The sequence below is a fragment of the Octopus bimaculoides genome, chromosome 13 (genome assembly GCF_046866305.1).
Source record: "Octopus bimaculoides isolate indiv1 chromosome 13, ASM4686630v1, whole genome shotgun sequence".
Taxonomy (NCBI): domain Eukaryota; kingdom Metazoa; phylum Mollusca; class Cephalopoda; order Octopoda; family Octopodidae; genus Octopus; species Octopus bimaculoides.
Genome location: NC_142940.1, coordinates 29,415,183 through 29,431,432, shown reverse-complemented (window position 1 = coordinate 29,431,432; position 16,250 = coordinate 29,415,183). Strand labels below are relative to the sequence as shown.

At 34.9% G+C, this 16,250-nt stretch overlaps 1 protein-coding gene and 1 long non-coding RNA gene across 6 annotated transcripts in view; one reads left to right on the top strand and one right to left on the bottom strand.

The window, feature by feature from the left end:
* LOC106880368 (rho GTPase-activating protein 7) overlaps positions 1–16,250 on the top strand; it is a 601,077-nt gene that overhangs the window by 273,079 nt on the left and 311,748 nt on the right. For all 5 annotated transcript variants that reach the window (XR_016244003.1, XM_089361608.1, XM_089361606.1 and 2 more), the window contains exon 3: positions 8,713–8,749. Coding sequence is in view for 4 of the 5 variants with exons in the window: in XM_089361608.1 (XP_089217734.1) it covers positions 8,713–8,749 (37 nt within the window). In the remaining variant the exon portion in view is untranslated. The remainder of the gene's footprint in view (positions 1–8,712; positions 8,750–16,250) is intronic.
* The window catches only part of LOC149132858 (uncharacterized), a 42,405-nt gene continuing 26,675 nt past the window's right edge, over positions 521–16,250 (bottom strand). The window contains exon 2 of the long non-coding RNA XR_016244004.1: positions 521–3,917. This is a non-coding gene — a long non-coding RNA (uncharacterized LOC149132858). The remainder of the gene's footprint in view (positions 3,918–16,250) is intronic.

Sequence of the window (16,250 nt, the reverse complement as noted above, 5' to 3'; positions counted from 1 at the left end):
GAATCGGCCATTTATTATTTTTTTTATTGCTTCCTAAGACGTGAATTTTTGTATTAAAAATAATTTTAAACCATAACTTCTAACAATTTTCAAGTTGGAGCATGAGTTAAGTCCCCTTTTAGCGATGGTGTAAATAAAGGGAGAGAGATAACAGATTTTTTAAATTTCGTCATTTTAGTGAGTGATACACAATATAACCCGTTTCTTCACAACTAATTTCCAAATTTGCTGAATCCGTTGCTCTACTCATACTGACGTTCAGCTGGTCGCGCGTGAACATGGGAGAGAGCAGAAGTTACCAGAGCAAAAATCCTGAGTGTTCACTGTAGATACAATCCTTCACAAATGATCACCTATTATTTTGTAAACAATGTTACAAAATTGTTCATGTTTTCGAATTATATATATATATATATATATATATGTATATATATATATATATATATATATATATATATATATATATATATATATATATATATATGTGGAGAATGGAGAAACAAAACACAAGAAGAAGCAATTCGGTTGGGCTAGTTAGCCATTGTTTTAATTATGTGGAGATTATGTAATGAGTCATTTACCCACGTTTCAATTTGCCAAACGGTTTGGCAGATCTCTTCAGAATGTTGAGGAGTATGTTAAGAGTTCATGGTGTGAGAGATGTAGGAGAAACAATTAATGGATATATTAATGCATATGGTGGTATAATAATAGTGTTAGGTAAAGAAAGCCTTACATTTTAGTTGAAGGTGTGTTGGTTTTCCTGTAGGGGGATGTAGGATGGGTGCTATTTAAGCTCATAATTCCGATTTTAATCAAATGCATTTCCAGGTGATGTTGTTAGGATTGAGGAATGCGTCGTATATTTTTAGCACCGGCGGTGTTAGTAAAGGGGGAGCAACCCTAAATTTAGGTGAAAAGGGGGCTAACTCTGGTCTTTTTACTATTTAATTATAGTCAATTATACTTAGAAAAGGAAAATTCTTTTTTACATATTTAATTATACTTAGGAAGTGGAATGTATTATATATTTAATTATACTTAAAGAATGAGTATTTACTAGCGTGAAGACAGATTAGGCTACATTCATATCTCCTGTTTAAAAGGTCATTCCTAGCCGTTAGGATTTCGAGGCGTTCAGTTAAACAGAGGTCACAGCGTCTGTTAGTTGGGTTATAGGAATTAGCTACTTTTAGTACGTGCCACTTTAGTTTATATTCTATCTTATTGTCGTTTAGTTCCCAGATATACCTACTAAGTCTAGTTGAATTTGCCTTATTTCTATTTCTAAAGCTAGATAGGTGCTCATTATATCTATGCTGTATTTGGTTTTTCGTCCCCCCCAATGTAAGATCTAATATGGCTGTTTGTGTGTACGTCGCATTGGTAAACTATATTTTCGGTTTTACATCTATTGGAGAAATTACATTTATTCCTATCTCTACTTCCACATAGGTTGTAAGGGGTGTCTATGTCTGTGTGTTGTTGTATGGCCCTATTGTTTTTTTGGTGTGCGTCCCTCCTAGTAAGGGATGTTGGATTAGGGTTGGAGTTAGTTCTATTAGTTGGAGGGTTGTTGGTTTGGTTGTTCGTGGTGTTTCTAGCTGTATAGAATGTGTCTAATTTATTATTATTAATAGATGCTATGATGGTAGCTAAGTTGCATGTCAGGCTGTGGCCTATTCTTATTTTGTTCTTAAATATTTCTGTGTATTTATTGTTTACATTGAGATGTTTATCTATTATGTTCATTAGTGAGCGGACTATGTTAGATTTGAGATTCATGTTGTAGGGAATGATTAGCCAGATCATATCTTTATTGTTCTTATTGCTATTACGGTCATGTCTGGTATAAAACCTGCCATCATCACTGGGAAGGCTAGTGAATTTTTTTTTACGGCTATCTAATTTATTTCTATAATTAGGTTTATTTTTGATATGTGTCTTATCGGTTTTTTCCGTGTTAGTATTGTTAGGTATTTGTGGGCCCGATATATGGTTTATTTTAGTCTGCTGGGTCTAGCTGTTATTCATACTAAACTTATCTTTGTATTGCTTAATATTGGTTTTGTTCAGGTTGCTATTGTATTTCTGCTTCATCTTGTTATTAACCTTATTCGTCCTAGTAGTATTGTTGGTATTGGTGTTTACACTGTTGTTGGTATTTTTGGTGTTATATGGTTTGGCTTTGGGACCTTTTGTATTTCTATTACATGTGCTATGTTTATCTGTGTCATTCATATCGTTAGTGTGGTTTGCAGCAGTGTTTGGTGTATTAATAGTGTATGTGTTTCTAGTGTTTAGATTTCCTATAGTTGGGTCTTTTTTATGGTTATTGGATTCCATGAATTTAATTTTACGGTTAAATCCTGCTCTATGTAGTGCGATGTTATAGGTTTCCTTATGCTTATTAAAAATATCTTGGTTAGAGGAGAGGCGTGATATCCTATTGCTTATACTATGTGCTAAGCCTCTCTTAAGGAATAGTGGGTGGTTACTGGATGTGTTTATGTATTTTAGGTTAGTGTTTGGCTTTATGTATGGTTCATGGAGTCCTGTGGCTAGGTTGTAATTGGCGTCTAAGTAGTTTATGGAGGTGTGTTCATTCTCTATAGAAATGGCTAGTCCAAATCTTTTGAAGAATTTATGTAAGTTTTTCTAATGAGTTCTAGTTTCCTATTCGAGGGATTTTTAACTACGAATAGCGCGTCGTCCCTGTATAATCCACCTTCGAGGTCTGGGAATTCCTCCTGTATGTAGGAAAGCAAATATATTCCCACTAAGTCTGTTATCTGAGCTGAATCCGGGGCTCCCATGGTGATATCGAAGGAGTTTGGGGAGTCTTTACGGACCCAGAGCTTATTATCAAAACTTATAATAGATTTCCTAGCTTCAAGTATTACATTAATTTCTTTCCTAGTTAGCTGTGAGTGGTTTTTGGCGAATATTAGGGCACTATTTAGGATTGTGGGGTTAATTGAGGAGTAGTAGTCTACTATGTCTATCTGTATGAATTTGTAGTTATTAGTGTTTGGTATTTTGGAGAACCAGTTTAGGGCTTTGTATGTGTTAGACCATAATTCGAGGGAGAGTCTACTTTTTAGCGTAAGGATGTACTTATCTAGTATTAGTTTACTTAATTTGCATAGGTCTGATCTATTTGGGCATATTAATCTAATTTTAGTGTCTGTAAGGAAGTTGGGTTTATGGTCTTTTAAAGTGATTCTAGGTCTAAGTGGTACAAATGGCTCAGTTTTTTCGGCTAAGTTATAGTCTAACATGATGTCCTTGGCTGCTAAGTTCATGGACCGTAAGGTGCTGTCTGGTGCTACTTTATATTTTTTGTTATTTCTTTGTGTAGGAGTTGGTGGTATAAGTTAATGTCCATAGTATAAGAATTTCTAGTTTTGACAACTGATGTTGCTGTGTTTACATTCCTGTAACTTAGCGGTTTGGTAAAAGACACGGACAGAATGAGTACTAGGCTTACAAAGAATAAATCTTGTGGTTGATTTCTTCAACCAACGACGGTGCTCTACCATGGCCACAATCACATGACTGAAACAAGTAAAGCAATAAAAATCTATGCCATTGTAATCCCAAGCAAGGCCGGGTATCTCTGATAGTTTAACTTAAATGTATCCTCATCACTCTAAACAATCTTTGTTGGAAAGTGTGTATCTTCTGCACATCTTGTCAAATACCACTGGCAGAAGTCCACTCTTCAGTTTGAATCATCTTCATTGAGAGCATGGACTATTTCTTAGAATGTAACTTTTCCAATGACAGTATTTTAAAGTGCGATGAACATTTGATATTGAAATTCTTATCTCATGACTTGTTTGCCTTCCAAATTTTCTTGAGTTCATGCAATACATTTCTAGTATCCTTTCTTGCTTTGTGGGACTCATCAATGTCTGTAGTGCAATAAGAAAATGGAAGGGATTAATAGCTGGTATTCATCAACTTATAGACATTATATTATGTCAAGTTATTTATTTATTTACTAAAAGGACAATTATAACAATATACATACATATATAATATATAAAATGCAAAATATAAAATATCAGTAATTATAAAAATATAACATATAGTAATAGGAAATGTATATGTATATATATATATGTATGTGTATGTGTGTATATATATGTGTGCTCCTCTCTCTCTATATATTTGTCTTTCTCTTTCATGTTTTGCATTTTTAATGGTAAACTTTCACCTTCTGTAAAAGTATGTTGCTCACACTAAGAGTGTGTGTATGTGTGTGTGTCAGTGTGTGTGTACACATATGTGTAAGGAATTTCATTAGAGCAACAGAGTGATTTAAAAAAGATGTGAAAAAATTATTTATCTTAATAGCATACATTTCTGTTAGTAAATATGTTTTGTCTTACACACACACACTCACTTGGTGTAGGGTGGAGGTTAAAAATTTAAATTATGAAATTTTTTCATTGTTGCTTAAATCCCAATAATGGACCACATCATACCATACAATGTTCTTATGAGGAGAAAAATATTGAAAAACATCAATACATGTCAGAGTAACAGGAAAACGAAGGAAGGTATCAGGTGGTGTGGGATGTACTAGAAACAACTACTTAATCTTCCTTGAATTACCTTTTCATCTGCAAATTATTTTGAAATTATAAACAGAAACAAATTGTAGATTCAGACTGTTCGTATTTTAAAACTATGATAATAAAAAAGATTTAGAAAAAAAGCTGAAATTTTAGGATTTATAGGGAAGCAGGGTTGATAAAAAAATTTTGTTTTAAATTTCACTATTGTTTTTAAATTATGTTTCATTGCCTGTTTGAAAATAAAGGAAGTGGGGATTGTGGTGGTAATAGCTAATTTCCAAATATTTTCTGTTTTTAAACCTTGAAGGCTTTAACCTACATCGTTTTTAAGTGCATAGGGCAAAAAAAAAAAAAAATGTACAAAATCAGTATGGGGGTTCACAACTTTTCAAAGATTTTTTTTTTTTATGGAAAATATGTCTCCCATTGTTTTTAAGTTCATAGTGCAAAAAATAATTGGACAAAGTTGTTCTGGAAGTGTGTGTGTGTGTGTATGAATTTGATGGGTGGTGAGAGGGTATTCATAAGTTTTCCAAAATTTTTTCATAAAAAGCTCTCCACTATCATTCGCAAGGGTGCGGTGAAAAAAAAAACTTGAAAAATTCCCATTAAAACAGAAAATCCAACTTATGTGGATGTGCTATTCTGAAAGTCTGCCATTGCATTTATTTTATTGTGAAAATTACTCAACAATGGGATACTCCGCTAGTATATGTATTATTTTGGGACACCTTGTATATATGTATGTACTTACGTACATTTGTTTGTTTCTGTTTTTAATTATTTGTATTCTTCCTCTGAGGAAGGAACTGGTTTCTAGCAAAGACACAACACACTATATTGTTTGAATGTAGATAAGAAAAACAAATTCACATTTTAAACTTGAGAAAAGTCTTGCATACTTTACTCTTCCTTATGTTGATGTTTGTGTAATTATTCAATAACAAAGAGACTCTCTATATCTATTCCAGGATAGCCTTTTTTCCGGATGACATTGTATATCGTTTTTAGGGTGATTCTCTATTTATTGCAGAACAGTCTTTTTTAATGTCATTGTATATTATTTTTGTGACAACATTGTGTTGTATAGGGAGGCAGTACCTTAATGATATTTTTGGGCAGCTGCTAATCTCATGTATTGTCTTCTACAGAAATATGACATTTTTGGTTGCATCTTGGAGCTTCAAGGGCTTCACTGTCTTTATTGTTTCTAATGTATTTCATAGCAATCTCCTGTTCTTGGATTGCAAATGCATAGCCTTTGAAGTATGATGTGATGTAACAGTCATATGTTCAAGAAAGGCTGCAATCAAAAGTATACCAGCCATGACCATCCTGTCATTTTCTTATGTGCAGAAAAGTCTGCTCCACATCATCCTATGCATTTTTTTCCCTATGACATCGTATGTTTCAATGGACATTTGGTTGATGTTTCTCTCAGATCAAGCAAGTATCTGACCACATAGAGGCTTCTTGTTGTGGTGTTAGTGGTTGGTATGGTGGCAGTCATCATTGTTATAAAGTAGTCTTGTTTCTCATCAACATCAATGTCTTCTTCAAGTCTTCAGGAAACACCCATGCATAATCTGTTTTTGATATATTGAGTATCTTCTTTGACTTATGTTAGTCTGGTTGTTTTGGGACTGTATGGGAGGTCGTCTGGAAGACAGTGCTTCTTGAGGAGCTCACTGTTAATATGTAGGCTGTTGTTTTCTATGCACTAAGTTTATGTATTTATTTTTACTGCTGTTGTTTAGCAAGTACTGTCTGAGAGAGCCAATATGACATCTGAAGGCTGTTTGCACTGATCTCAAGCCTCTAACCTCTTCCATCTCTTCTTAGGTAGAGACTGTTGATATCACTATTTTTGTGGAAGTTACCAGTTGATATCAAGATCTTGCAGGTTTTAACATCTATGGAGTGGATTTTCTCTACAAACCAATCAAGTATACTAACTGTTGGTATCAGCACTGGTGCTGAAAATGCATTGTAGGATGAGACTGCCATATTTTTCTAAGTCTATAATATTCTGAGGTCATTCTATCTTTATTCACAGCACTTTCCTAGGTATTCATAGCCTTCTTTATGTGAAACAGCTTTTAAGTACTTAATACTTAATGGGGATAATATGTTTGATATTAGAAAATACAGGGGAGTATATATTTGTTATTGGCATCAAATCCCCAGGAATTTGACTGGCATTTTAGCCTGAATAGAATTGAAACAGAGGTGGAGTATAATAGTGATGTCAATTACTGATACTGATGATAATGATTAGGGTGGTAGCAGTGATGATGATGAAAATGACAACGACGATTATGATGAGATGATGACAACAAATGTGATATGTTGTTGCTGAAAAACACAGTACCAACTCTGATTAAACAACCCTGTGATCAAAGGTGTTCCAGTCATTAACTATCTGGGGTGAGGATGGGGTGTATATCAAGGACTATACTAATGTGGTAATGTGGTGAGTCTGTCTTTGTTTTTTTAAAGTATATTTGTCTACTATTCCTAACAAGTCTAGAGACTGCATAGTGAGTTCATTGGCTCATGTTCCAGTTATTTAGCACCAGGTCAGCTCTGATTAAACAAGCCTGTATCAAAACCACTCCAGCCATGAACAACCCATCTTTCTCCTGTATGCACAGAACCAAGCACTATATTATCCAATGTGTCCTTTTTTAAAGACGATAGGATATGTAAATTGAGGGATATTTGACTAATTATTTTTAGTAGGTGGAGCAAAAATGTAGAGGCTTCCTCATTCATTGGTTCCTGGTTGTGATATGGTGATGATGATAATAATAAAGCATGGATGGAAAGCTAAAGCTATTGTCTTAACTCATTCTTGACTACTAACCCACTCTTCCTCCTACATGGTCATGTAGTGACATCTCTTCTACTACCACCACCACTTCCTGAAACATTTATCCCCCATCCTCCTTTTCTCCCTATTTTGCCTCTTGATTGTTTTTGTTGGTAGTGGTATTTATTATCATAGTTGTTGTTCTTGTTTAATTCCAGGCCAGTACTGCTTGAGAAGACATGATCAAAAGTATATCAGCCATGACCATCCTGTCATTTTCCTATGTGCAGAGAAGTCTAGTCCACATTATCCTATGCATTTTTTTTCCTAGGACATTTGGTTGATTTTTCTCTCAGATCAAGCAAGTATCTGACCACATTGAGGCTTCTTGTTGGCCCCTTGTAGTGGTGTTGTTGGTGTTAGTGGTTGGTGTGGTGGCAGTCATCATTGTTATAAAATAGTCTTGTTTTTCATTTACTTTTATTGTTGTTACCTTGTGTATCATCATCATCATCATCACTGTTTAATGTTCGCCTTCCATGATGGCATGGTGTATATACATGTATGTGTGTGTATATATGTATATGCACATACACACACGTGTGTGTGTATATTTGTATATACACATACACTCACATGTGTATGTGTGTGTTTAGAGGAGTGAACCTGGTTCTGTAGGAAGTTCTAGAGGTTTCTTTTTTTCTATTTTCATTGTTGTTGTTTCTCTGTGGAAAAGTACTCCCCTTTTTCTATCTTTCTCTCTCTCTCCACAGTGCTCTCACTCTCTTCTCTTATTCTAACAATTGAACAATTTCAACCTAATTTATTAGTTGCAGCTTTATTTTTATTGTATTTTAAGCATTTTGTTTTTATTTTAATTTTATTTCCGTCATTTTTCTCCTCATTCAAACACTCATACATTCTTACACACTTTCATCACATCCTTGCATCCCTCCATATAACGTTCTCTCTCTCTCTCTCCCTCTCTCTCCTCTTCCTGCCATCTTCCTCTATACTCAAACATGAATGCATATATATATATATATATGTGTGTGTGTGTGTGTACATACCATGCATACACACTCATACACACGCATGCGTGCACGCGCACACGTCTCCAAACACTTGTCATTTTCTTTGCTCTCTCTTTCCCTCTTCCTCTCTTTTGTCCTTTGTCATCTTTATCTTTGTTTCTATTCAAGCCCTCAGTCTATTTGATATGTGAATAATAAAAAGAATTTTTTTTTTAAAATGCCACTTGTAAGACAGAGATCAAATTCATTTCCATTTATCTGTGCTCGTTTTACCTTCCAGGGACTAGAAAAACGGAAGAGGGAGAAACTACAAGCAGGTATGTTAGAGATACACATTGATCTTTCGTTTCTTGTCATTAATGTCGTTCAAAATGTCACTGTTATTGCTGTTGTTTAAACACTCCCCACACCATGCTAACCCTTGACTGAGATGTGTATTTGTTCAAAATGTGTGTGTGTGTGTGTGTGAGAGAGAGAGAGAGAGAGAGAGATCAGAAAGAGAAAGTATGTGTAGATGCAGACATAGCTGTGTGGTTAAGAAATTCATCTCACAGCCACATGGTTTTAAATTCAGTCCTGCTGTGCTATATTTTGGACAGATGTCTTCTACTTTAGCCAAGTAATGCTTTGTGAGTGAATTTGGTGGTGGGGAAACCGTATGTTTATATTAAACTGATGCGTTTATATACCTTCTTGACATGATGACAGGTCAATTTTGCTTTTGAGAACCTGTAGAATAAAAAATATTTGAAAACAGATATGGGCTGGTGACAGGAAGGGCATCAAGTCATAAAATTCTGCTCCAAATGCATCCTTGTCCCAAACCATATTAACATAGATAGATGAACATTAAATAAACAACCAAAATAACCTGTTAATATTCTATATTTTCTTTATGTAATACATATAAGGTCTATTTGTCCCCTTTATTTAATTCACTTAAACATGATGAGGATGATGGTTATGATGAAGTTATGACACCAACTACTTGCTATGTCAATGTTCATTCTGAATCAGTAATTAAATATGAACAAAAATTGGGTGTTCGTGTGTGTGTGTGTGGGGGTTTAATTTTTTTTTTTCAACTTTTCCTTTTTTCTAGTTTGTAGTCTTGCTTCATTACTTCTGTAAACAAATCAAAATAGTTCTAATAATTCTTTCTACTATATGCACAAAACTTGATAGTTTGGGGGATGTGGCTAATTAACTTCAGTGCTTGACTGGTTGATTATTATTATTATTATTTTATGTTTGACTTTTGCTTTGCATTTGTACAAGTTGGATCCAAGTCTCACCCAGAGACCTCAAGAGACAAGTTAGAAGCTTATGTAGGTGTTATGCCTAGGGTGCCATATATTTGGATTTGTACATAGTGTTGTTCTAGAGAATGTTTAAGAAACCATAAGAAAATTATGTGTTTGTTTTAAAATTTGAGATCACATAGACACTATCTTTTGAACTTCAGCCATTTTGGGGTTTCCTGGTATCTGAGCTAGGTAGTAATCAGCCCGTTTCACTGTCATTCCTAGGGCACCTATGACAATAGGTATTGTTTTAGTCTTCAGGTTCCACATTTTGCTAATTTCTATTTCAAGATCTTTATATTTGCTCAGTTTTTGGTAGGTCTTGACAGATACGTTTATATCGATTGGGACAGTCATATCAATGAGGATTATCATTATTATCATTATCATTATTATTATTATTATTATTATTACTACTAGCAGTATAGCCCAGCTTTGCCCGGGATTAAGTTGGGATTATTAAGCTAATCAAGTTCTTTATTTCAAACCAAACTAAGTAACATGACGTCAAATTTGGGCAGAATCAGTGTTGCAACTGGAGTGCATGGGTTGAGAGTTTGATCGGCAGAGGTGATCAGGTTACACATGCCATGCCTTTGAAAACACCACCGCCATCATCTAACCCCTCTTTGCTCATGGGTTAGGAACCCTTCCAGCAAAGAAAATAGAATGACCAAAAGGGCTCCCAATTCTCTGTGTCAAAAGCGGTTCTGTTCAGATATGAGAACACGGATGTTACGAAAGTAAAACGTTAATGTTCGAAACTGCAGCAGGCCATAGATAATTCATTATTCTGTATATTTCTCATTTTGTCCTGTTCTGGCGTTTTGCGAAATTTTTCTGGAGAACATTATTTTTCTTTGTGGTCGGGTCGTTGATGACCTCTTTCTAGCATATTGGATGTCCACCTAGTGGTCATCCCTTATACACGTGTAATACAATTTTTTCTGAATTTTCAGATTTGTTATATGCTAGGCCACTTGGTTTTAAATTGAATTAATATTCAATTTATCATCCTATCTATATAAATATATATATATATATATATCTTAATATATAAATCTGAAATTGTGTGTTTGTGTGAAGCCTTTTTGAATGTTTATAGAAATCCACATTTTCCACTTTTTCATACAAATTTTTACATCAATGGAATTTTCTCGATCTGAACTTTCCAGTGCAGTAATTAGATTTTTTAAATTCCGTTTACTTTGTGTGATTTAAGGGAGATTTGGCTGTTGTTTCTAGCAACTTTTATATTTCATCCCTGCTACCTGGAACGCCATTCTTACACACGCGCTCAACATAAAAATATAGAGAGTAAAAGTAAAAGAGGGAGAGGGAGAGAGAGAAAGTGATACATACAACGTCATAGATTAAACTTTCATCTCAGTATTCTTTACCTATTTTTCATAACATAGATACGTAAAAACACACATACATGACCTGTGACAACAACATACACATTGCTCTCAATCTCTATTCATTTCTCCCCCTCTTCCTCTCTCGCTCTCTCAAACGTATACATGTGCAAGTAAACAAAATCATTCACATCATGGTATCCCCCAACTTTGGAAGGTCATAACTTTCATAAAAATGAATATTTATTTATGAAATTTTCTATGCATATATTATTTATTATGTAGATTCCAAATATACAAAAATTTTCGGTGAAAGTGTTTTGGAAGGGGGTGGGGTACAATATTCGAAAATTCCACTTAAATTCCTCTTAACTTCCAGGAAAATGAATATTTTTTCATGAAATTTTGTACAAATGTACCTTGATGTATGTACATTTCAAGCATGTAGGAATTTTGAAGGAAACAACTGCAGGTTATTTTTGAGAAGTGTTCCCCACTCGGTGGTGTTTCGGAGCAAGTCGTCCATATCTGTTTCATTTTTCTCTATTATGTGCTTATGTGCATCCTTAGATTTCTAATGAAGTAATAGGCAGTGAAGAGAAGCAGTCATAAGAAAACTTTTAACTACCCCTATTACTTTCTCTCCCCCTCTCTACCATAACAAACAGCAATCTCACTTTTACACTTACCAGGCTCATTCGTATTAGCCCGAGTTGCTAAATAATTTTTCATTCCTTTAAGAATATTGTAGAATGAAAACTTTTCCTAGATTGAAATTTAAATCGTTAATCTCTATAGAAATTTGTTGTTTCAAGAAAACATTGAATTTGAATTTGAAATACTTTTAATTTTTACAATTATAAATAAGAATTCTGGTTGTAACTTCTGAGCCCAAGTCAGGCGTATGTGAATGATGTCAAGAGAACGTCTGTGATGAATGATAATTTTTGACACCCTGACCGAAAATAAATGAACTGCGACCAGGCTCAATAAAAGGAGCATGAATTATTGACTGAAATTACATACTTGAAGTCAGTATTGGCAGAAATTAAATTAACTTGCAAATACATGTTCATTTTACTAAACTTATACTCAGGCTAAGCCTGAACAGCCAAAGGGCTGGAGTCACTACTGATATGTACATCTACATATACAGTTTATACCTCATCCATGTGAATTTCTTGTTTAAGTGTTTCTCGCATTTGCGTCTAACATAAATGCTTTCTTCATACATAATGTTCATCACCACACCAACAAAGAGAACAACCTTAATGAACATTATACACGAAGAAAGAATTTATGTCAGACACAAAATATATATTTATTTAAAGGGCACAATACATGTATTTAAGTGCTACTTATAGTTTCATATGTTGAGAATTACTCAAGCATATTCTTCAGGTGCAAACCACATCATAACTAACTAAAAACCTTGAATAATAGGAGAAATGCAAAAAAACTGAGAAGGCAGCATATAGAAAACAGGAAATAAAAAATGGGAAACAAAAAACGGAAAATGAAAACAAAAACTAAAATGTAAAAGATAAAAAGTAAAAAGGTAAAAGAGCTATTCTCCTTAGACCTTAGATGATCTTTTATTCTTTTACTTGTTTCAGTCATTTGACTGCGGCCATACTGGAGCACCGCCTTTAGTTGAACAAATCGAACCCAGGACTTATTCTTTGTAAGCCTAGTACTTATTCTAATAGTCTCTTTTTGCCAAACCGCTAAGTGACAGGGATGTAAACATACCATCATCGGTTGTCAAGTGGATGGAGGGGGGGAAAAACACAGACACAAATAACAAATACATACATTTATATATATATATATATATATGATGAGCTTCTTTCAGTTCCCTTCTACCAAATCCACTCACAAGGCTTTGGTCAACCTGAGCTATTGTAGAAGACCCTTGCCCAAGGTGCCATGCAGTGGGACTGAACCTAGATCCATGTGGTTGGGAAGCAAGCTTCTTACTACACAGCCACTCCTGCACCTATGCATGCAACCACTGAACATTTCTGACCTAGAGTTCAATAGAGAGTTAGGGATCTCAGATCTGAACAAGATCTTTGCTCTTTCATCTATGTATGGACTTTGAAAGATAATGAAACACCACATGTGATTAAATGGAAAGTAATTGAGAAATCCATACCTTATGTGAATGGATAGAATAAATGTAGGCTTTGTTTAACTGAAAGAGTGCAGATCCTGTTCAGATCTAAGATCCCTAACTCTCTACTGAATTCGAGTAAGAAATTTTCAGTAGTTGCAAGCATATGTATAAATATATTTTGAAGAATTGGAAAATTCCACCTATTCCTGACTAACTCGATCTCTTTCCAACCTTAACATTTAAGATAAGGAGGATAGCTCTTTTACCTTTTTACTTTTTATTTTTTACATTTTAGTTTTTATGTTTTCATTTTCCATTTTTTGTTTCCTGTGGTTTACTTTCTGCATTTTCTATATGCTGCCTTCTCAGTTTTTTTTTGCATTTCTTCTATAATTCAAATTTTCTATAATTCAAAATGTGGTTTGTGCCTGAAAAATATGATTATTTCTCAACATAGACACTATTAGTAGTGCTTAAATACATGTTTTATACCCTTTAAATAAATAATATTTCTCACTAGATGGAGTACTTTTTATGTTGAATTTTCTGTCACAGAACAGTACATTATATATATATATATATATATATATATATATATATATATATATGTATGTATGTATGTATGTGTCTGTGTGTGTGTGTGTGTGTGTGTGTGTGTGTGTGTGTGTGTGCATGTGTGACTTTTAATTTACCTCTACAGACATTCTATAGAATTTAGAGCCTGCACTTGAAATTATGAGGTTTAGTATACTAATACATCTATGTTAACAATGCGATCGAAGATAGAGAAATAGGGAATGGGTGTACGAGGGGGTACCCAAAAGAAACCACAATTTTGCAATATTATTTTACTCACTTAGCTTTACATATTTAAACTTTTATCGCCTTCAAAGTATTTTCCATTTGAAGCGATGCCTCAGTCCAAACGCATTTTCCACTGTTTGAAGCAGTGCTGGAACTCTTGTGAAGTGATGCCTTTTAACACCTCTGTCGTTTTTTTCTTCACCTCTCCCACATCTGCAAATTCTGTAGCACCAGCTTTCGTCACCAGTGATGACCTTTGAAAAAAGCTCTGGATCAACTTCCAACTGTTCTTTCGGTTCATGACATGCATTCAGTAGTAACCGCTTTCGATCTTCCATGAGCAAATGAGGTGCAAATTTTCTTGCAACTCTTTCCATTCACAATACCTCACTCAAAATTCGTTAGCAGGAACTCCTGGACACACCAGTCATATCAACAAGTTCATCAATTGTTTGGTGACGGTCCTCCAAAATCAGCTCATGAATTTTCATGTTTTCCTACGTTTGGGAGGTCGATGGTCACCCTGAATGGTCACCTCTTCAAGCAACAAATGACCATCCCTAAAACATGAAAACCACTTGTAAATTTGTGCTTTACTCATGGCAGCATCCTTGTTAGCTGTTTGGAGCTTACAGGGGAAAAACGTTGCAAAACAAAGACGCACTTCACTCGATGACTTCTCTCTACCAGTCAGCAGACTGCTGCCTGAGGGTCGCATCAAGTGACTTTTAGCATTGGAAACCTGAACTACAAAGGGCTTGTCCTTCAGAGAACTTTTCTGATTACATTTAGCCACCTCGTTGTATATGCATATTTCAGGAGTTCTTACTCCTTCTTCAGCATCACATCCAGCTCATTAACCATCCATGTACACATTGCTTAAATAGCCAATATGTTTAGCAGTGCAACACTATTGGATAGACCAATTTACATATTAAACACGTTCTTAGCAACTTGTATGTACATATTAATTGCTGCTAGGGACGCTGTATTTTGTTTAGTAACCAAAATATACTACCAAGTATGTTAAAAGTTTATAAGTTAATACTGTGTTCTATTTGTGTGTGTGTCTTTGTGTGTCTCCCACCACTTTTTGACAACTGGTATTGGTGTGTTTATGTTCCTGTAACCTAGTGGTTTGGTAAAAGAGATTTTGCCTTATAGAATTAAACATACCAATCAAATTACCAAGATACATTTAATAAGGCTATAATGTAAGGCAGCAAGCTGGCAAAATGCTTTGTGAGTATTTCACCTGTCTTTGAGATCAAGGTCAACTTTGCTTTTTGGGGTCAATAAACTAAGAAGCAGTTGAGCACTGAGGTTGATGTAATTGACATACCCTTCCCCCAAATTACTGGCCTTTTGCCAAAATTTGAAATCTATATTCCTATAATACATCCTAGATGTTGATGGAATCAAAGTAGAAGGCTAGGTAGGGGTTGACCACAACTCTCTCACCACCACTGTCTGACCACACTATTTTCCTCTTTCACCACTCCCTCTCCTTATTGTGTGTGTGCGCGCGTGTGCGTGTGTGTGTGTGTGTGTAATGAAGATATAAACACTTGAGACATAACCTATCCTGTGTTGCTATTGTGAGAAGTAGAGATCTGACTGACTAATCAGTGGTAACCTACTTTAGCATTCTTCCTTCTCTACTCTACCACCAGCATCTACTGTCCACCACCACCACTTCTCTATACCATCAATTTCCACTAGTAACACCATTATCTTCACAGCACCTTTTCTACACCACCATCCCTCCACTACTTCTGTTACTGGCTTCTCCATATCACTGCTAATAACTACAACCCTTACATCATCACCGCCACTTCACCACTAATAGTAGCAACACAAGCACTAATGCTACCATCATTAACTCTACCACTAACACCACCAACCCCATAAACCTCTCAACATCACAACCATAACACTGCCATCATAAGAAAAAAAAAATAGAGTAGAGAGGTTTCTTTAATCTTGTGAAAAAGACAGTCTACTTAGTACTGGTGAACAGGGACAAAGTAGATATAGGGTATCTAGTTTTTCAAACAACTTCTCAAATGTGAAGATGAAAGACTGTGGAAGATAGCAAGATGAAGGACAATAACAGGTAGCAGAAGATAGCAAGATGAAGGACAATAACAGGTAGCAGAAGGTAGCAAGACAAAGGTTTGTGGCAGGTGGTGAGACAAAAGATTGTGTAGGTGATGAGATGAAGGACAGATAG